Consider the following 19,621-nt stretch of genomic DNA (forward strand, 5'->3'; position numbering starts at 1 on the left):
ATCAATCCTGCCAATGTTCAGGTCCTTCCCTATGGAGACATTGCTAGACCCCGAGTTTTGAACGCCCTGGCCGCGGAAGATGTGTTGCGCAGCTGGACGGTTGTGTCACGGCACGGCGGTAGGCGCTGAGGCCCTACGGGTGCGTGACCATACTATAACCCACTATAGAATTGCAGCCTGACGGCTTGTAATTCTGGCACCCTTCTGGAAGGTGTGGTGCAGCGGTAGTGGGTGTTGCTAAACGCCGTCACAGGTTGCCCATAGACGAGTCGAATCCATGCTGACCGACGGCTGCTGTCGTCGTGGAAGGCTGCGGCAGGTCCACATATGAAAGGAGCTCCTTAGCGTACCCCGCAGCCGCAGCCGCAGCATAATACTGCCAGACGTCGTTCTTGTGTGAGTCTGCGTAATCCGAGACGCCCCGGACGGCGATGCACGAGTACTGGGTCGCCATGCCCGCCGCCTCCATCTCGAAACACAGGACATCGCCAACCACCCTCCCATCCATTTCGGCCGCGTTCGGGGCGATCCGCATGACTTAGTCTCCAGACGCAATAAGCCCATAATAAATCTTGGGGGTCGGTTCACGCAGCGGACGCTGGACCCGTTTTGTCTTGTCACAGAGCTGACAGGTGGCTTGGTTGGGGACATGACGATATCCCAACTGGAAGAGCTCATCCGGCTCTACAGGCTGCTGGTACGAGACGCGAAGGTCGTCGCTTTTCTGAAACATGGCCGACAGGAACTCAGGGATCTTGTTTTGCGAGACCCTGTGGTCGGATCGTATAATACCCACAGCACTCCTCAAAATCTCGGGTGGCGGCCAAAGGAATCCTTTCATGATGAAGCCGTCGTCCATGTTCTTGCCCAGATCGTACTGAACCACGCCACCATGCTCGCCGTCGGGCACACTCACCACAACGTCGCCCAAGCGAATGTCATTCTTTCCGCTCGGCACGCCTCCTCCGATACCGACCATTAACCGAAGCTCGATCGACGGAAACGTACGCGCCATATCCTTTGCCACCGCCGCTACCGCGCCCTTCCCCTAGCTACCGAGAAGGCTGGCAAGGACCACGTTGTGGCCGCTGAGCTCTCCGAGGACATACAGAATCGAGTCGCCTAGCTTTCTGGGCAAACGGGCATATTCTTTGTCCAGCATGTAGCGGACAGCGCTCATCTCGAATTCTAGCGCGCACACGATACCGACAGTGTAGGCTTCGAAGCCAAGCGACTGGACACGCTCTGCACGCCTAGTTAGGGCCCGGTGTTTCTCGGTTGGGCTGACGTAGCTCGTCTACCTTCCATCTTAGTAATTGTCACGGCACAGCGCATTTCGGGTTCCTTATCGCATTGCCGTGTGACGTCACTTCCCGATAAGCCCAGTTAGGTCTAGCGCATTGGTCACGTGGTTGCAAGCTACCCCGCCCACAACCTTTCCTACTGATCGCACAATTCGCGATTCGTCTTCTTTTTCCTTTTTTTTCTTCCTTAGCTTAGTTTTACACTAAAACAATACGGTATATTGTTGGCAACAGTCCTTCAAAACCTATTAACCGTGACAGTAATTTCATTTCGTACGACTTGGTTCGGGGGTGATCTAGGCTTCAGGACCCTAGAGAGATTGACGCCAGCAATGACGCGCAGGATAGCAGTTGCTGTAGTTGATGGGTAAAAGTTAAAGTTAAAACCGAGCATCTCATTCCACGAGAGTTCCAGCCGGTGTAAAAAGTGGAGAACTGATGTGGTCTGTGCACTGCTGTATGTGGTCTGTGCGCCACCGTAGGAAATGCCCCGCAGTTTCAATTGGCGCCCAACACTCAATCCCGTTCAGCCTTTCCTTCAGAATTCTCAATGACTTAACGTCTTTGTACTTGACTACTGCGAAGAGCTCGAGGAAAACCACTCATGGATACCAAATCCAACAAGCGCCGGGTTACCGAGGAATCTCTGGCAGAAAACAGACCCTCAAAGCGGCCCACAATAGCGGCGGATACTGCTCAATCTTTCTTCGATGGACACGGATTCCAAAACAGTGGAAGTGGGGATATCAAGGTGACTGGGAATGTGACCATAGGTACGGGGTATGGTCTTGCCTACATTTGTAAGCCTGCTGCTAACGAACTGCCAAGGCGCTTGGACGGAGAAGCCCGGGGACTGTCTACGCGACCTCTTCGTGACTGATCCGCTCGAGGACAAGAACGCATTGAAGCAGAAGAAAGGAGACCGTGCTCTCGGAACCTGCGAGTGGATACTCCGCACGGAAGAGCTCACTGCCTGGCTTGGTTCCGGCCAGACAGCGGGCCAGGAGAGCGAGACGACCCACGTCCTATGGCTCCATGGGAATCCAGGGACTGGGAAATCGACCATGGCCATATACCTTACCGAGGAGCTATCGACAGCTTTCTCTAAAACGGACAGAAAAACGCTAGCCTACTTTTTCTGTGACTCTGGCTTCGCGACACGGAGGGAAGCGACCTCGGTTATCAGAGGACTTCTCTACCAGCTCGTAAAACAGCACCCACAGCTTCTCGATTACCTCTTACCAAAATATAATGAGCGTGGGGCAGAGTTGTTCAAATCCTTCAACGCTCTCTGGACCATATTCATGGCCGCCGCTGCGGATCAGAGCACCGGTCGAAAATACTGCATCATTGACGCGCTGGATGAATGCGATCGAGAATCGCAAAATACCCTGTTGCAACAGCTTGAACGATCCTTTCAGAGCCAAGATGTCTCGTCAAATATCCGGATTTTGGTCACCAGTCGGCCATATTCCGAGATACGCGAATACTTAAAAGGGTTCCCGAACAAAGATTTGGCTTCTTTCTCCGAGAGACAGCAGGACATTGATCTGTTCATCAAGGAAAAAGTGGCAGACCTTGCCCAGAGAAAAGAATACACCGACAAGGTCAAAGGGCAAGTTAGCGATATCCTCAGAGACAAGGCCAAAGGTACTTTCCTCTGGGTTGGCTTAGCCTGCGAGGAGCTCAAGGGTACCGTTTCGCAACGCGCCGTCCAAATCTTACAAAGCATGCCCAAAGAACTTGATTCGCTCTACAAGAAGCTTCTTGACACAGCTCTTAACCAGGATGAGATCAGCCGCGATGACATCCGACGCATCCTGAGCTATGTGGCTATATGTTCGCGGCCACTGACCGTGTTGGAGCTCTCTGAAGCATGCCGCCTGCACCAGGATGAAGAGGACGTTGAGACCCGGGTCCAGTTCACACGCGAGCACATCGCGTCCTGCCGCCTAATGGTCATCATTCAGGACGACAAGGTGCTCCTGCTGCATCAGTCTGTGAAGGACTATGTATTTAGGGCTCTTGCTGACTATTTCCCTGACGAGCGCGAGGCTCATGCCAACCTTGCCTATCGCTGCGTTGATCTCCTTACCGACCCGGATCAGTCGCGTAACAGCTTCTTGGACTATGCGACTCTGAATTGGCCTCATCACGCACTCATGGCGCAGTCGACATTCAAGGTCGGCTCGCGAGCCGAGTTTTTCCGAATTGATTCTGCGCTACGTGAGCAGTGGCTACAGCACCTAAGATCGAAAGGGCTTCCATATTCTAAGATTCCACAGCGATTCTCCATTTTGCATGTGGCTGCACAGTGGGGAGTCTCCGCTCTAGTAGAATATATCTCTCATCCGGATGGTCAGGAACATGTTGATTTTGTCGACGGCTCAGGTATGACGGCACTTGAGATAGCTGCTCGGTCCAAATACCCAGACGTAGTTTCTGCCTTGCTAGGGCTTGGGGGGAAGGTGACTATGCCGGTAGTAGAGGCTGCAGCTAGAAATTACATGAACGGCAAGGAAATAATAACACTGCTTCTCGACCAGCGGGGAGACCAGATCACCATCACCGAAAAGGTGGTGTCTATGATTGCCAGGAGGTTTGATAAAAAAGTAATGGCACTGCTTCTTGACCGGCGAGGAGACCAGATCGCCATCACCGAAGAGGTGGTGAAGGCTGCGGCTAGAAATTACGGGGATGGCAAGGAAGTAATGGCACTGCTTCTCGACCGGCGGGGAGACCAGATCACCATCACCGAAGAGGTGGTGAAGGCTGCGGCTGGAAATTATCGGAATGGCAAGGAAGTAATGGCACTGCTTCTCGACCGGCGGGGAGACCAGATCACCATCACCGAAGAGGTGGTGAAGGCTGCGGCTGGAAATTACCAGAATGGCAAGGAAGTGATGGCACTGCTTCTCGACCGGCGGGGAGACCAGATCACCATCACCGAAGAGGTGGTGAAGGCTGCGGCTGGAAATTACCAGAATGGCAAGGAAGTGATGGCACTGCTTCTCGACCGGCGGGGAGACCAGATCACCATCACCGAAGAGGTGGTGAAGGCTGCGGCTGGAAATTACGGGAATGGCAAGGAAGTGATGGCACTGCTTCTCGACCGGCGGGGAGACCAGATCACCATCACCGAAGAGGTGGTGAAGGCTGCGGCTGGAAATTACGGGAACGGCAAGGAAGTGATGGCACTGCTTCTCGACCGGCGGGGAGACCAGATCACCATCACCGAAGAGGTTGTGAAGGCTGCGGCTGGAAATTACCAGAATGGCAAGGAAGTGATGGCACTGCTTCTCGACCGGCGGGGAGACCAGATCACCATCACCGAAGAGGTGGTGAAGGCTGCGGCTGGAAATTACGGGAACGGCAAGGAAGTAATGGCACTGCTTCTCGACCGGCGGGGAGACCAGATTACCATCACTGAAGAGGCGTGTCTATGATTGCCAGGAGGTTTGATAAAAAAGTAATGGCACTACTTCTCGACCGGCGGGGAGACCAGATCACCATCACCGAAGAGGTGGTGAAGGCTGCGGCTGGAAATTATCGGAATGGCAAGGAAGTGATGGCACTGCTTCTCGACCGGCGGGGAGACCAGATCGCCATCACCGAAGAGGTGGTGAAGGCTGCGGCTAGAAACTACCAGAATGGCAGGGAAGTAATGGCACTGCTTCTCGACCGGCGGGGAGACCAGATCACCATCACTGAAGAGGTGGTGTCTATGATTGCCGGGAGGTTTGATAAAGAAGTAATGGCACTGCTTCTCGACCGGCGGGGAGACCAGATCACCATCACCGAAGAGGTGGTGAAGGCTGCGGCTGGAAATTACTGGAATGGCAGGGAAGTAATGGCACTGCTTCTCGACCGGCGGGGAGACCAGATCACCATCACCGAAGAGGTGGTGAAGGCTGCGGCTAGAAATGAAGGGAATGGCAAGGAAGTAATGGCACTGCTTCTCGACCGGCGGGGAGACCAGGTAACTATCACCGAGGATGTGGTGGAGGCTGCGGCCGGAAATGAAGGGAATGACAAAGCGTAGCTGAGTGAGATGTTGAAGGATTCGCCGTGAAGGAGCGACTGTCTCAGAGTAGACTTGGTGTCTGTCTGTTCCACTCGAGAGGGAGATGTCTATAGTCCGGGAAAACTAGTAATCTTTTAAGAAAGTGTATTCGAAGTTCCTTTCAAGGCTTTTCCTTCGGTATTGTTTCTCTCATAATGAAGAAATATATTGTTATGAGGGACCCGTGAATCTAACACTCTTGTCCACGATATGAGGTTGTCGGAACCAGAACCTGTTGAGGGACAGGCAGATGCTGGGACACATTCCAGCCGAGGTAGTACGGCCGAGCACATTTCCAGCGCTAGCCGCTGGAATAGAAGGGACCGGAGATGTGACAGTGAAGGACATGTATTTTGCTGGTGTGTGATCAGAGGTCTCTCCACACACATGTTTCGCTCAATTCCCTTGTGCGGAGGAGTACGAAGACGTTCGACTTGAAGGATATAATCTCTAGACTCTGTTTTCCCGAACTATTTGGCAGCTTCTGCAATCTAACCTCGCTGTCCATTCGTAGCGATAGCAACCGTCTGCTATGATAAACAGATCTTTGACGTTACCCTATCGCTAGCGGGCCCAAAGCTCACGAGACGCAGTGTCTTTCCACACAATAGGGACATTTCTGGGGCCTCTTCATTTTTACATAACCATCCCCTTAATTCACCGTAGCTGTAGGATGCACAGGATACTCGATATGGTGGTCCTGGGGGCCCACTGGATGACGCAGTCCTAGGCAGCGATGGAGAGTCTAACCGCGGCCATTTCGATGACAGCCGATTGGACACCGCATTCCCGCCACTCGAGGTGACTCCGACTGCTCCACGGAATGTAGCCGTGTCCATCTGCAGGGCTTCACTTAGATTGAACAAGAAAGCATGAGCAAGGACAACGGTATGCGGCCCTACGCCACCGCCGTCGAGGCCCCGGTCGAGGCGAAGATCGAGGGCGGCGAGGTGAAAACGACACCCGAGGCCGAGCTGTCCTTTAGCGAGGTCGTCCACCTGCTGGCCGTGCTCTAGCGCTCGGTCGCTGCGGCTAAGCAGGACCTCTTTCGTCTTGATCTCGTCGTTGATGGCGCTTCTCCTCAGCAGCGACATGGCAATCTCTGTCACGGCACGGCGGTAGGCGCTGAGGCCCTACGGGTGCGTGACCATACTATAACCCACTATAGAATTGCAGCCTGACGGCTTGTAATTCTGGCATCCTTTTGGAAAGTGTGGTGCAGCGGTAGTGGGTGTTGCTAAACGCCGTCACAATCTCGGTCCAGCCATGCTCGGCTGCCTCATCGAGGGCCAGCCGCCTCTGTTCTTCAAAGGGACCGTCTTCATCTTTTCCGACCGGCAGCTTCACCAGGTCCTCAACAACCTCACTAACACCCTTTTGCGCTACCAGAAGCAGGACACGTCCGTGTTTGGCCGTGTTCTAAGGCCCAATTTCGGAAATAAGGGAAAACAGTTCCTGGAAAATCTCGCGGTTGGCACTATACTGCTTGGATTCCTTATCTTTCGGCTCGGATTCCTCGTCGCTTGGCTAGTTGGGGATGGCTTCCAGAAGCTTTATGACCGTCGCCAGATCAGCCCAGTCATTGCCTTCTGCCGAAAGCTGCTTGATTCTCTTGATCAAAAAACGCACCATGTCCTGGTTTCGGAGAGCGATGCTCAGAGGAGATTTGTTGTTGTGATTCGGCACCGCGAGGGACTTGGCATCGAGATCCCCGAAATTCAAAAGGGCACGTATGGCTAAATTCTGGGCTTTGACGGCCCTGTGAAGAGCCGAGTGGCCTCGCGAGTCCCGGTAAAAGGGGTCTGACCCAGCGGCCAGGAGGAGAGCCATCATGTCCATTTCCCCCTTCTCGTACGTAAAATGAAGCGGCGTCTTGGACTCGTCGTCGCTGACGTTGGGCTCAGCGCCCTGCTCGAGGGTATCGGCGGTATCGACGAGTCTGTATCGCGCCGCCAAGTGCAAGGGGGTTTGAGCCTAGTCGTCGAACAGGTCCAGGCTCTCATTGCTCCGCTTGTGTTCCCGGCAGAGCTTTTGCACCATTTCAAAGTTCCCGCTCAGAACGGCGAGGTGGATGGGCATCTTGCCATTCACGTCATCCATTTCGACCCCCGAGTAAAATACGACCCCCCGTTTCCTCTGCTCCTCTTCCGTGAAGCCTGTCGACTCTTGGGCTTGGCCTGTGAGCACGTCCACCAAGTCGCAAGCCTCCCGTCTGGTAGCGAAATGGAGCGGTGCGTTTCGCCTAAGAGTCAAATGATATAGAGCAGTGAGTACCTACCTACCAAGCCCGACCTTGTCTCCCCCCCAAACTTGTCCCTGTATTCTTACACTAAGCGCATCATCGCAGGCTGGAACTCATCCAAAAGCTGCAAGCCTGCCACAACTTTCTCACAACTATGGCCAAAAGAAAGGAGCATCTACGCCACACCAAGAACTTCGAACGGCTCCGCGAGCCAAACGCGAAAGAAGGCGAGGACGACCCGCAGCTCAGGTGGCCATCATCGACAACGGGGCCGACAAGTTCCGGCAGCGCATCTACGACTGCATTGAGCGAGGCGTGTCTTAGTCAAGGCCGACATGAGCCCGGCTGATAGCACCGCGGCCGAGCGCATCCTCCCGTGGTGGATGGTCTCGGACCCGCACGGCACGCAGATGGCGTCGCTTGTGTCGGCGGTCAACCCGTGGTGCCGGCTGTACATTGCTCGCGTCGGCAAGGGCCGCCGCGACATCCTGCCCGAGGGCGCGGTGCGGGCCGTCGAGTGGGCCGTCGAGCAAAAGGTCGACACCATCTCCATCAGCTGGGTGACCAAGTCGGTGGTGCCCGCTCTCAAAATGGTCATTGAGAAGGCCGCCAAGCACACGCTCATCTTCTGCTCGACCGCCGACCGCGGCACCGGTTTGGGCCCGGCCTATCCGGCCGATTACGACGGCACCGTCCGCATCTCGGCCACCGACAAGTATGGTAACCTGATGCCCGCGTCCGACAAGACGGGGTCCCACGCTATCAACATCCCCGTGCCCGGCGAGGACATTCCCGCGCTCGGCCCCTCGTACATGAGCGAGGGCATCGCCTCCTTGACGCTTATGATGCTCCTGGTCTTTAATGATACCGACAAGGACGTGCTAAGAGTAAACGGCCTGTACACCAACAATAAGGCCGCTATCAGCCCCGGTGCGTAGGTCGACCCGCTGTTCTCCGTCGTCTTAAAGATCAAGGAGCTGCCCGAGAAGTGGAACCTCGATGCCATCATGGCTCGGCCCGGGATGGATGTGTGAAATTGCTTGGCGTACTATTAATAGTTCTGTCACGGCGCGCAACGGCCGTAGCACACTATAACCCACTACAGGTTGCAAGTCGTCGACTTGCAATTCTGGCATCCTTTTGGGGGTTCTAGCGCAGTGGTAGTGGGTGCTGTGAGCTGGCGCCGTCACAAGTTCCATGATTTCTATCGCTCTGGATGGAGCTTTCCGAGACAATGACGCACAAGCAGCCAAAAGACGCTTTCTAAGTCGAGAAGAAGGTAAAACAAATACATCGTCAGTGGTTCAGTGGTAAAATCCATCGTTGCCATTGATGGGCCTCGCGTTCGATTCGCGGCTGACGCAAGCATATTCACTATCCATGCGACTAAAATGTTCCATTGTTACTTTCAAACACCAGGACACTCCCCACTCTTTGGGGGGTGGGGGAGGGCCAGCGCGCACCTGCCCGGAGCAGTCGAGGCACAATTGCGCAGGACCAAATCAGCCGCTTCGGCGTGCGCGTAACTAGAAATCTAGATTATAGTAAAAATTCAGTACGTAGATTACAACTATCAGATTGGATTTTGCGAGCACGCTCTGCGCGAGATGGAATTTGCGCTGCAAATTTTCGCCTGTCTGCGATGCTGGCAAAAATTTAGACGCGCAAGGGCGTGCCCGTCAGTACTGATTTTTTACAAATCTTGGCAAATCTTGGCAAATACCTCAGGCATTTGGTCTCTGTATTTCTTCTGGAATATCTCAGCGCGCAGAGCAACTAGAGAAAATCCGAAAGAAGATCTATATTCGCTGCGAGGAGAGCAATGCCTCAACCGTGCTGCAGCTGCGCGCATTTACGGCGCGTTGTGCGATAAGGGGTTGAAGTTTTGGGTGAAATGCTAAAAAAGCCTGTAATGAGGCCGCTAACCATGAACCTGTCGTACACCAGCGAAGAGGCAGTGCGTATAAAGTAGCAACTACCTACCTACCCAACAGTTTAACGTACAAAAGCCTATTCACGGCTTGCTTGCACACCCCATTTTTGCAGGCAGTCGGGTGGGTAGGTAGACAAGGTGGGTAGACAAGGAGTCTTAGATGCTACGCAAGAACCACATTAACAGCGGCAAGCCACTGGCATTGACCTAATACTCTAGCGCTGGCCAAGTCGCCGCGAGTGATTTGTATTCAACTGCCTCTAATTGCTCGCGCGACGATTGTTACGGCACGGCCGAACTATGGTCCGTGGTGCCGTAATCATGCGCTAAGGCTACAAGCCCCACTTGCAACCGATTAGACGACGCTTGAATTTCGCTCGAAGCGAGAACATAGCGGTGCGCCACAAAGGAAAGGCATGCACGCTGAGGCCCGTATTCCGACCGAGCCGGTTAGCTATCAATTTGGCTTATCGCGAGGTCACTTTCAGCGGGGCATAGGGTGGGAGGCAGCCTGTTCGAAAACGGAAGTCACCGTTTTATAATGGTCAATTTTACACAGGTCCGTGGGTCACTAACAGAGGGAAAGAGGGACCCGTTTTTGGATCCCAAGTACCCCGGTTTTTGACCCCCTCTACCTCGTAGGGCAAGCTTCTAGGGATTGGATTGTAGTCTTGATTTGGTTGCCCATGAATGACATAGGATCTGGCTGATCACTTGTAGTTAACAATCTACGGCTGACAGAGGCCGCGCTAGACGGTAGATAAAGAGCTCATCCCGAAAGCTCAATTCATACTTCGCATTTCACAGTTGGAGCTAGATATCTGCAGATATTTTCGGTCGCCAGCCCATCAAACCTCACCCACCGGCTCACCGGCTCACCGGCTCACCGGCTCACCAGCTCACTAGATCACCGGCCTACCCGCTCACTCACTACTACCCACTCACTCACCACCACCCACCCACTCACTACCACCCACCCACTCACTACCTACCCACTGACTCACCTAATTAATTAGGTAGCCTACTAACTTGCCACTCCCTCACCTACCACTCACCCTACAGTCCCTCAAATCTACCTCAAACAAGCCTTAGCACCTCCAACGGCACGCCCCTAGCCTCGAGCGCCGCAGGCGCCATGCGTGGGTCATGGTTCGCCGTTTCGCCTGTAGCGCGGTTGACGAAGCGCTCGAAGATGGCCGGGTCGCCGGCGCAGCGCTCGTACAGAGCGCGTTCCCACCCCTCACCATCTTCACTATTACCGTCACCCGGCAATAGGGGCTGTAGCCGCGGGTCGTCGACCGTTAGCTCGCCCGTGGCCTGATTGGCGAACCACTGGCGCGGGCGGCCGAGGGAGTCGCCGCGCAGCACGGCGCGCCACGGCGCCGGCACGGGCCCCAGCAGCCCGGCGGCGTCGGACAGGCCGTGCACGAAGCTCTCGCCGACGACTTGGCAGTAGGAGTGGTCGGGGGTGTTTGGTGTTGTGGATGGGACGGCGCGGAGGATCAGCGGCGCGTACGTGCCGAGGACTAGGGCGACGGTGTCACCTGGAATTTTGGAATCAATGAAATCAGTTCATGCCGTTCATGGTCTGGGCTAGAATAGAAAAGGCAGACGAAGGCTACATACCGACCTGCACGCCCGCGGGCGCAGTCCCAAAGAGCCCGTCGGCCGTCCTGAAGAATCGTCGGCCGCGGACCTTCTGGATCGTGTTGGCAATCTCGCGCTCGGCGTAGAGCGCCGCCGCGTCCTCGCCCTCCCCTAATCGCACGATGCGCCTCAGCATGGCGACCCACTGGGCCTCGTCGAGGTTGTGGTTCCCCGGGTTGCGCTCGCGCGTGCGGTCCATGCACAGCGCGAGCACAAACGCCTGGTCGAGGGTCTCACCCGTCAGGGGGTACGTGCCCGAAGCAGGAGAGCAGAACTGCTCGCGCCACTCCCTGACCACGCACAGCGTCTTGTCCTCGACCTTGGCGGCCGCGCGGCTGCTCACGGCGGCGACGGTGGCGTGGCGCACGCCCAGCACCTCGAGCACGTCCCCGCGGTGCGTGAACCACGCGCGCGATATGCCCGTGGCCAGCTGCTCGCTCAGCACGGGGGCCGCGAACTCGGTGCGCGACCAGTCAGGGACCCACGAGGGTGACGGCGCGTCGGACGACTCCACATCATGGGCGGCGAGGTCGCAGTGCTTGAGCAGGTCGAGACGGAGGGTGGCGCGCGAGTGCGCGAGAAAGGCGTCGCGGTAAACGTCGGGCGCAGGACGGCGATAGTCGACAACAACGGCGGTGCCGGCGCGGAAGTAGGGCGGCGTGATGCCGAGCAGGCCGAAAATCTTGTCGCGCGGGTCGGCGCAGCCCTTGCTGCGCGCCACGTCGAGCAGGTTGGCCAGCGACTGCGTCTCGCCGCCGTGCTGTAGGAACACGATGTGGCGGCACCGCTCGCGGAACCGCAGCAGCTCGACCGGCGGCAGCTCGGCGGGTAGCGATGTCAGCAGCGCGGCGTTCTTGTTGTTGAGGCACAACACGGCGAGCCAGAAGTCGTGCCACGCCACGCTGGCACCGCCGCACTGCAGCACCGCGTCGCGGCCGGCGCCGGCGGTACCGAGCTTGATCTCCTGCCAGGTCCAGATGCGGTAGAACCAGGGGCGCTCGGCCAGGGCCATGACGGCGCGCCAGGCGCGGGCGTCGAGGGGCGGCGGGTAGTCGTTGCGCCACAGCCGGGGCTCGGCGGCGGCGGGCGCGGCGATGACGCGGCCGCTGCGCGTGATGCGCAGCTGGCGGCCGAGGTGCTGCAGCGTGGCCACGGCGTGGTCGCTGTCGTGGGCGGCGTCGCCGAGCCAGGCCACGACGCGGCGCGCCAGCGCGTACACGTCGGTCATGCGCTTGACCTGCTCGTTGCGCTCGTCGACGTCGGCCTGGTTGATGCACAGCGCGTCGATCCACAGCACGCGGGGGCTGTCTGCGGCGGCCGGCAGCCCGCGCCGGAAGTGCCGGAGGCACGACGCCAGGTTGGGCCGCAGGCCCAGCGTGCCGACGACTGCTGCCCCGTCGTCGACAATCTCGGCGAGTTCCGACACCTCGGCGGCTCCCCAAGTGTAGGACAAGGCTTCGAACTGCGGCTCGTATGGTGGTGTCTGTTCCGGCTGCGGCTCGCTGGATGCAAGGAGTAATGGGCGGGTTTCGCCCGTGGCGAAGTTGAAGGCTAGTAGGTCGCCGTTGTTGGTCTCTTCGATTGTCCAGGGCATGGACACCATGGCCCGCAGCGCTTCGTGGAGCTGTTCGTCGGTTTCTTTTGGCGGCGGCGTGGGCGGCACGGGAAAGGGTACGTGGACGATGCGCAGTTTGATGGTGTCCTCGGGCCTGCCGTGCAGGAGATGGACTAACCGGATCTCTTGCTGCGCGCTCCTCAGTGGTCGGTATTGATATGCGACTGGTGCCATGGCCGACTGCTTGATTGGCGGCCTGGCCAGAAGTCGTTTGAGCAAGTCCCGCATCAGAAGGTGGCACGAAGCAAGAGGTTGGGGAGTAGGACTCTTGGATTCGAGCTAAAATGTGTGGGGAAGTAGTCTCAGCTCCGATGCAACACACACCGCAGCGGCCAAGGGATGCCCACCGCCCACGAAATGATGTTGTGTGAAGCTTTGAACGTTGATCCGAGTCGTGGCGGTCCCAGTCTCTTGCCCAGTTCAATCGACATCCAAGTCCTGTCATCTTGAACCACAGCCTACCTCTTGCACATCACTACCGTCCTATGATTCGGTTGAAAACAAATCGACTTCATTCGGTTGAAAATAAATCGACTTGATTCGGTTGAAAATAAATCGACTCGGGACTGCAACTCGAAATGTATCCTTGCGTAATCTCTCTCCTTCTCTCCCAGTTTGATCCTCCTAAATCTCCAGCCTTGAATATGTCCTTCAAACCCTCCCTCCTACGGCTCACCACTTGTGCAACAGCTTAATCTCCCTGTTGAGTGCCGATCTCAGCTCACTCCGTGGCCCAAGGACTGTGAGGAGCCGACTCGACTCTCGGGGCAGCATCATAGCCGTTCTCGCTCGCCCCACGCCTTCCATCGCTGTCGTCATCTCTGTATACCTCCTCGTCGCCCTCCTCGGCCCCATCGACAGCGACACCCACCAACACCGGTTCTCTAGCTGGAAGAAGCCTCGCCCTCCCGTCAATGTAGCCATGCCCACCCGGGGTATGCTCCTGGGGACCCAGAGCAGAAAGCACCCGACGCCACCACGGCTCACCACTGCCAGCAGTAGCCCTGCCACGCGCACCACAGAACACGCGCGGCAATAGCACACTCGCTAGCTGCACTAGCGCGACCGCCAGCACGACGGCAAAGTCGGCCCCGGCGGCCTGCTGCAGCGCGCCCTCCCACGGCGCGGCGCAGGCGGCCTTGCGCCCGAAACGCTCCGCGCAGCCGGCCGCGTCGCCGGGGTGGCTGCCCTGGGGGAAGGGCCAGGCCATGTCCTTGAGGGTGCGGAAGCCGCAGCAATCGAAAGCGTCCTGGACGGCGCGGATGCGCGACGCGTCGTGTGCTGTCCAGAAGCCCTTCCACTCGCTCTCGAGCAGGCACTGGCGGACTGGGGAAGGGATCATGTCCGACGCGAGGCGCGTGGCGAGGACGGTGCTGAACACGAGTTGTGCCGTCTGCAGCGCGGCGGGGACAAGCTTGGATTTGGTGCCGGCGGCAGGTTTCGGCAGGCGCAGCTGGGAGCGGGTCGTCGAGGCGAAAAAGTAGAGGGCATTGGCGCCGGCGACGAGAGGCAGCAGGATGGTCGCGAATGTCAGGCCCGACGAGATGGGAAGGGAGAGGCTTGTCGCTTTGACGTGTGCGTATCTAGCAAGAGGTCGGTTACCCGTCACAGGAGACAACGTGTGCGGTGGACTTACATGGCAATGCCGCTGAGTGCCAAGAGAAGCTACAGCTGGTCAGCCAACGCACGCGAAGTAATTGGAGAAGGATCGCACCAGAGGGAAGAGCACGATCCAGGACGCCATGTTGGGCGTGTTCGAGAATGAGACTGGTTTGGTGGAGTTGCTCTGTCGAACTTGGCGCCGCCGGAATGAGACGGGAAGAGTTGGGGATGGGGAGACTTCGTTTGGAAGAGCTGCAAATTAAATACCAGAAAGGCTCAGCCAGGTCCACGGCCCATTCTCTGCCCCGAGTGGAAGCCGCAACCGGTCAAACAGTTGGGCAGGAAGCAGCCAGCCGAGCTGCAGAAGGCCTCGCTGCAGGCGCGCCTGCCTCGAACAAGCGATTCGCCGATTGCCTCTGTCACGCTGCAGTCTGCCCCTCCATTTCGCGCACGCGGCAGTCGAGGACTGGCAAATCGGCTCCCAGCTTCATGCCGACCACTGCATCTGGGGCTGATGCTGACCTTGCCATCTTTGCACGCCGCTCATCACTCTCAACCTCGACCTCTCCGGGCCGCCGTTTCAGCGTGGTCTCGTGAACCGGCGACCGACTCTCGCCGTCCAAATCCACACCCAGCCTCGCCACGATCCCACGATAAATGCGCGTGGGGAAGACGTCTCTCAAGCTTGCGACTGACGAGTACTTCCTGGTGATCCCCTGCGCCTTCTCAGCGTTGAGAAGCTTCTCGAGCACTGTGGCTTGAAATGGCCGTCTTTCCGCCACCACGTCGTCCGAGGGGTGCGCCGACGTGGCGAGCCCCAGAGCAGAGCTGGTGAGCTGCAATGCCGGCATGCTGAGCTGCGCGATGAAGTCTGACACGAGATGGCAGCACCCGAGCTCGCTAAAGTCTAGTCCGGCCGCGACAAAGCCGTCTAGTGTCTGCAGAAACAGGACCTGGGAGGCTGGCTGCCAGGTGGTGTGGACACAGCTGGCCAAGAAGCTCGACTTGAGCCAGTCGACTGCAAACACTCTGTTTACGTGGGCGCCGTGCTTGAGCAGCAGAGGCAACACGCCGCTGCGGAAGGCCGTATAGTGCTCGATCTTGTCCTTGGTTAGCTTGCCCAACAGCTCCTTCCACGGTGTTGTGAGCGTGCGCGCACTTCCCCGGATAAGGTGGCCTTCGTTGGGGTCGCAGCCGTGCTCCAGCAGATATCGAAGAATCTCCATTTGCTTGTCGCGTTCTTGAGCCGACAGGTTCTGGGAAAAGAGGGTTACAACGTGCGAAATTATTGGCTTGCCGAAGCCCGAGAAGTAGTCAGGCTGCGCCGGGAACACGCGGTGGACGTATTCAACGAGCCCGGCCTTGATCATAGGTTCGCGGAAGAAGAGATAGGTCGGCGTGGGGCTGTTTGCCCACGGTTGTAGCGTCGCCTGGCCGTCGTTGTGCATCTGCGGAATGCAGCGCTCTAGCTCGCCGACAAGATCAAGGACGTCACTAGTCGGCCCGGCCTCGCTGGCGTGTGTGAGGGCTTCTTGGACCGATTCCATCAGCATCTGGCTGGTTTGATGGGGACAGGAGAGCTCGCTGGACTGCAGTCTGTGCTTGGCAAACCCCATCCTGGATATCGTCCCGTAATAGCGTGTTGTTTTGATGCATGCGACATAGGCTTTCAAAAGGACGAGGCTTGCATCGAAGCCGCGTGCCGACTTTTCACGCAGAAAATTGGTCATGTCGTTAGTTCTTAAGAAATCGACGACGGTCCGATGGAGAAACTCGACTCGACGGGTCGTGCTATTCACCTCGAGCAGCCCGCGGCATCTGCCTGCCAATTGCCGAGACACCCTTTCCTGTCGAGCAGAGGCTTCGTCGTCTCCGAGTGGTCGAAGCGGCATCTTGAGGGCATAGTGTTGATCTTCATGTTCAAGGTCCTGGAACGCGTAGAGTTCGACAGACGCCGACTTTCGAGCTGCAAGGGCCATGAGTAGCGTTGTGGCCATTTTACCATGATAGAATGGTTCCACAGACTCGAGAATCTGGCGAAAGAAGACTTCAAGGTCTGTCGGGATGGCTTCGAGCCTACGCTCCAGATCCGAAAAGCTGTCGTACTCGGTTAGGCCGCTCCGAAGCTCTTTGGTGACCAGAAACACCCAAAGAAACACGCCGGCTGCCCTCTCGGTAATCTGGTCCACCAGCCACGTCCTGTGCTCAGGTGGGACTTCGAGGTACTGCCACCTCGGGTGCTCCTGGAGACGCCGTCTGGCGTAGGACCGAATATCGCCCCGGGTAAGCTCATGGATATACAGCTTAGACGACGTGGCGCGGCCAAATGAGTCTTCAAATACATTCCACGGCCTGCTCGAGATGCACAGCTTTAGACTCGGCGATGCGGATAGGTCCTTCAAGATGGTACAAAAGTCGACGTGATCCCCTTCGTACTCGTCCAAGCCGTCGATGAAGAAGCACATCTTAACACGGAGCGATCCCCGATCGCCAATGTGCTGCAAGATGCGATGCAGTTCCGGTACGGTCCACGGCTTGTACATGAGCGCCTCGGGTGATTCCGACCAGCGCCCAGCACATGCGAGCTCCATGAGATCTGGCTGCTGGCGAAAAATGTCGTGGAGGAGAGTCTGCAGCAACCCCTGCAGCGACTTCTGCATTGATGTGCCGGCGCTCCAGAAATAATGGCAGGCGATGATGGGCGGCTTTGGAGAGGACCAAGCCGTGAGTGCTTGGACAGTGCTGTCGTGGTCCGCGACAAACTTCATCAGGGTCGATTTCCCCGAGCCCGGCTTGCCAGAGATCCAAAAGGTACCTTTGCCGTGCTTCAGCCAGGCGATCAAGTCGCCAGTGGCCGTTTGCGTGTTAGGGAAGTGGCTGTTCTCCTTGAAGACCCATTGGAATGTTTCGCGGTGGGCTTCCCGGATAGCGTTGTGCCGTGCCGGGAGGCTATCAAATGCAAAGCTCCTGAGGATACAGTGTTCCCTGGCCACGTCTGTGGTTGATACGGAGAGTTGAGACATCTTGCTCTGGATGAAGACAAGGTCGTCGGCGATCAGAGGCTTCTCCGCAGTCTGGGCAGCCACTGCAATTCGCGAACTCAGTTCGTGGAGTGTTTGAGCCATGGCATCTAGCTTGGCAGACCTCTCCGATTCCAGAAGCACACTCTCCTTGAGGAGGTGCTTGAGCTGCTGTTGATAGAGGCTCTGCCAGAAACTGAAGCAGCTTCTTGATCAGCTTCATGTGCAAGGCAGTGCTTTGATTTTGAGGTGATGCAGCAGGGACTCGCCTCGTCAGCCCATTTACCTGGAGCGTGAGCGTCATCTGGGTGTGATGCAGCCGCTGCTCGAGGTCTGCGATCTCGTTGCCTTTCCAGACCGTCTTTAGGGCTAGTCGGAAGCTCTGCCAGTGGCGCTTGGTCACACTCCCGCCTTTGAGGCTCTGGACAATGTCCAAGAGCCTGTCGCAATCCTCCTTGCACACCCGCGCCAGCTCGGTGATGGCCAGAGCCTGCGTCGGGACGTGGCTGTCGACCTGCGCTGCGAGCTGCGCGTCGAGCTGCGATGCCAGACCCAACTCGGCGCTGAAGCGGCTCAGCTCCCCGTACACTGTCTCGAGCGTGGCAACCTGTCGGGTCGAGCCGCTTGCGGACGCGTGGATTTCCCTCGTCTTTGAAATCAGCCCCGAGGCGAAGCCTACGAACTGCATGACACTCGCCGAGAGCCCAAAGGCTGTCACGGGATCCATGGCTGCGCTGCCGTGGCCTGACTACCCAGACGGCGATGCAAACTACGAGATCCAATTCAATCTGAGCAGGTCAGCTTGGTTGGAGATGGGAGGTGGACAGCCGTCAAACCGTCGGTGCCGTCTCTGGACGGAAGGCAGCTGGCGGCCAAATGAGCCTGAGGGCCAGGCTCCAGAGCGGGCAAGCACAGCCCCAATACGTCGGGGGGGCAGAGCTGCACAGCCAGTTTTACGTGATTATAACAAGCAAGCATTGGACGCCACTCAATGTTCATTTACGTATTTCGCTTTCTAATATCCATACTCCGCACTGTGCCCGTGAAGGCAACTCTTCGCTAAATGTGGCGGAATGGAAAAGCAAACCACGCGTTCCTTTTCCAAAGCAGACCCTCCTACACACTAATGTCAAGCTGTCACCCGTGCTTGACCCATGCCATCTGCAGTATCGCCCTCAGCTCGTCAATCATGATTTTGCGGAAGATTTTGCAGTTTTTCCGAATCACAATCGCGAGCAGGACGTAATACTTCATGGCGTAGACGGCGTTCCGGCCGTCAAAGTCGGCTCTGGGCGCGGATATTGGCACTAGGTTCTGGTACTCGTCGATGCACGGCTTTCCCAGCTTGTACCGCGGATTCCGGCACACGCCGAGGTCAGCTAGACAGGTCAGCACAGCGCAGGCTTCAGGAACTCCTGCGAGAGGAGCAACACACCTTCGTTGTGCCCCCAGTACGCACAGGCGTCAAAGATACATAGATCACCACCCGACGCGGCCGTCAACAGCCGCACATTCCCCAGACACAGGTCCGAGTGCAGCAGGCAGGGCACGACGGACCGGCCGTTGCGCTCCAGCGGGCCCAGATACCGCGGGATGGCCTTCTCGAAGTAGGCCTTGCGGAGGCGCGTCAGCTCCTCGTCGGGGCCGTTGAGGCGCTCCTCCCGCTCGAAGAGGCCGCGCATCTGCTGCGCCCAGAAGGCCTCCCACGACGCGTTCCACGTGTTGTCGACGGGTACATCGGCCAGGAACGTCGGCACGCCGAACCCGAAGTGGTTTGGGACCGGCGACTTGCCCATGCTCTGCAGGTGTAGCTGTGCTGCAGCCGATGCCCAGTCGTACGGCGGCGGCGGGATCTCGTGGTTGAGCATGTGCGCGAACTCGCATAGGTAGAAATGCCTGTCGGGGTCGTTCGCGAACGAACCCCGCGCCATCGGCCGCGGCACCTGTGCCGGCAGGAACGTCGCCACGGCCGTCTCCGACTCGAACGCCGAGTCCATCAGCGCAGCCCCGGCGGCTCCGGCGGCGCTCTGTGGACGCCGCGTCAGCGGTGCTTCCGGACAGGACAGAGCTTTGGGTGTAACGTGTGCATACCTTCATGAAGAACTCGGCCGTCGTCTCGCCATCCTCGAGCTGGACGACAATCTTGACCGCCTCGATTGGAGTCTCGGGCTTTTTCTCTATCGCCAGTACGGTAG

The 19,621-nt window shown here is 57.6% G+C and overlaps 11 protein-coding genes and 1 non-coding gene across 12 annotated transcripts; 6 read left to right on the forward strand and 6 right to left on the reverse strand.

Annotated features, from left to right (window-relative positions):
• Nucleotides 1-167: 167 nt before the first annotated feature.
• On the reverse strand, nt 168-1,815 carry B0T26DRAFT_814656 (nucleoside phosphorylase domain-containing protein). Its single transcript, XM_060447355.1, has 5 exons — nt 1,564-1,815; nt 1,302-1,311; nt 1,079-1,245; nt 552-1,048; nt 168-497 (listed from the first exon to the last, which is right to left on the reverse strand). The coding sequence occupies exons 1-5, from the start codon at nt 1,696-1,698 to the stop codon at nt 248-250; spliced, it is 1,059 nt and encodes a 352-aa protein (XP_060291083.1). The 5' UTR covers nt 1,699-1,815; the 3' UTR covers nt 168-247.
• Nucleotides 1,786-4,766, forward strand: B0T26DRAFT_440243 (uncharacterized protein). Its single transcript, XM_060435041.1, has 2 exons — nt 1,786-2,077; nt 2,133-4,766. The coding sequence occupies exons 1-2, from the start codon at nt 1,909-1,911 to the stop codon at nt 4,748-4,750; spliced, it is 2,787 nt and encodes a 928-aa protein (XP_060291084.1). The 5' UTR covers nt 1,786-1,908; the 3' UTR covers nt 4,751-4,766.
• B0T26DRAFT_725160 (uncharacterized protein) lies at nt 4,551-5,404 on the forward strand. The gene has a single exon (XM_060442738.1). The coding sequence runs from the start codon at nt 4,747-4,749 to the stop codon at nt 5,344-5,346; it is 600 nt and encodes a 199-aa protein (XP_060291085.1). The 5' UTR covers nt 4,551-4,746; the 3' UTR covers nt 5,347-5,404.
• Nucleotides 5,405-6,024: 620 nt separating this feature from the next.
• Nucleotides 6,025-7,467, reverse strand: B0T26DRAFT_755541 (ankyrin repeat-containing domain protein; the record flags this gene model as incomplete). The annotated part of the gene is made up of 5 exons (XM_060445974.1): nt 6,025-6,093; nt 6,180-6,500; nt 6,619-6,786; nt 6,997-7,306; nt 7,355-7,467. 5 exons carry the CDS (start codon nt 7,465-7,467, stop codon nt 6,025-6,027), a joined length of 981 nt encoding a protein of 326 aa, XP_060291086.1.
• A 623-nt stretch (nt 7,468-8,090) lies between these two features.
• B0T26DRAFT_725163 (uncharacterized protein) lies at nt 8,091-8,742 on the forward strand. Its single transcript, XM_060442739.1, has one exon. It carries the CDS (start codon nt 8,200-8,202, stop codon nt 8,545-8,547), a length of 348 nt encoding a protein of 115 aa, XP_060291087.1. The 5' UTR covers nt 8,091-8,199; the 3' UTR covers nt 8,548-8,742.
• A 147-nt stretch (nt 8,743-8,889) lies between these two features.
• Nucleotides 8,890-9,772, forward strand: B0T26DRAFT_725164 (uncharacterized protein). The gene is made up of 2 exons (XM_060442740.1): nt 8,890-8,995; nt 9,073-9,772. The coding sequence occupies exon 2, from the start codon at nt 9,217-9,219 to the stop codon at nt 9,508-9,510; it is 294 nt and encodes a 97-aa protein (XP_060291088.1). The 5' UTR covers nt 8,890-8,995; nt 9,073-9,216; the 3' UTR covers nt 9,511-9,772.
• B0T26DRAFT_t221 lies at nt 8,903-8,973 on the forward strand. The gene has a single exon. It is a non-coding gene; the product is annotated as a tRNA-Gly (tRNA).
• Nucleotides 9,764-10,200, forward strand: B0T26DRAFT_725166 (uncharacterized protein; the record flags this gene model as incomplete). Its single annotated transcript, XM_060442741.1, has 2 exons — nt 9,764-9,823; nt 9,882-10,200. Coding segments are annotated over 2 exons (219 nt in total), but the record flags the coding sequence as incomplete, so codon positions are not given.
• A 727-nt stretch (nt 10,201-10,927) lies between these two features.
• B0T26DRAFT_725169 (uncharacterized protein) lies at nt 10,928-12,380 on the reverse strand. Its single transcript, XM_060442742.1, has one exon. It carries the CDS (start codon nt 12,199-12,201, stop codon nt 11,161-11,163), a length of 1,041 nt encoding a protein of 346 aa, XP_060291090.1. The 5' UTR covers nt 12,202-12,380; the 3' UTR covers nt 10,928-11,160.
• A 1,457-nt stretch (nt 12,381-13,837) lies between these two features.
• B0T26DRAFT_597344 (uncharacterized protein) lies at nt 13,838-14,395 on the reverse strand (the record flags this gene model as incomplete). The annotated part of the gene is made up of 1 exon (XM_060435643.1): nt 13,838-14,395. A coding segment is annotated over one exon (558 nt), but the record flags the coding sequence as incomplete, so codon positions are not given.
• Nucleotides 14,396-16,052: 1,657 nt separating this feature from the next.
• B0T26DRAFT_603900 (uncharacterized protein) lies at nt 16,053-17,240 on the reverse strand (the record flags this gene model as incomplete). Its single annotated transcript, XM_060435792.1, has 1 exon — nt 16,053-17,240. A coding segment is annotated over one exon (1,188 nt), but the record flags the coding sequence as incomplete, so codon positions are not given.
• A 1,211-nt stretch (nt 17,241-18,451) lies between these two features.
• B0T26DRAFT_725183 (uncharacterized protein) lies at nt 18,452-19,362 on the reverse strand. Its single transcript, XM_060442743.1, has one exon. It carries the CDS (start codon nt 19,355-19,357, stop codon nt 18,815-18,817), a length of 543 nt encoding a protein of 180 aa, XP_060291093.1. The 5' UTR covers nt 19,358-19,362; the 3' UTR covers nt 18,452-18,814.
• Nucleotides 19,363-19,621: the final 259 nt, after the last annotated feature.

This window comes from Lasiosphaeria miniovina (assembly GCF_030549165.1).
Source record: "Lasiosphaeria miniovina strain SMH2392-1A chromosome Unknown B0T26scaffold_7, whole genome shotgun sequence".
NCBI classification, from domain to species: domain Eukaryota; kingdom Fungi; phylum Ascomycota; class Sordariomycetes; order Sordariales; family Lasiosphaeriaceae; genus Lasiosphaeria; species Lasiosphaeria miniovina.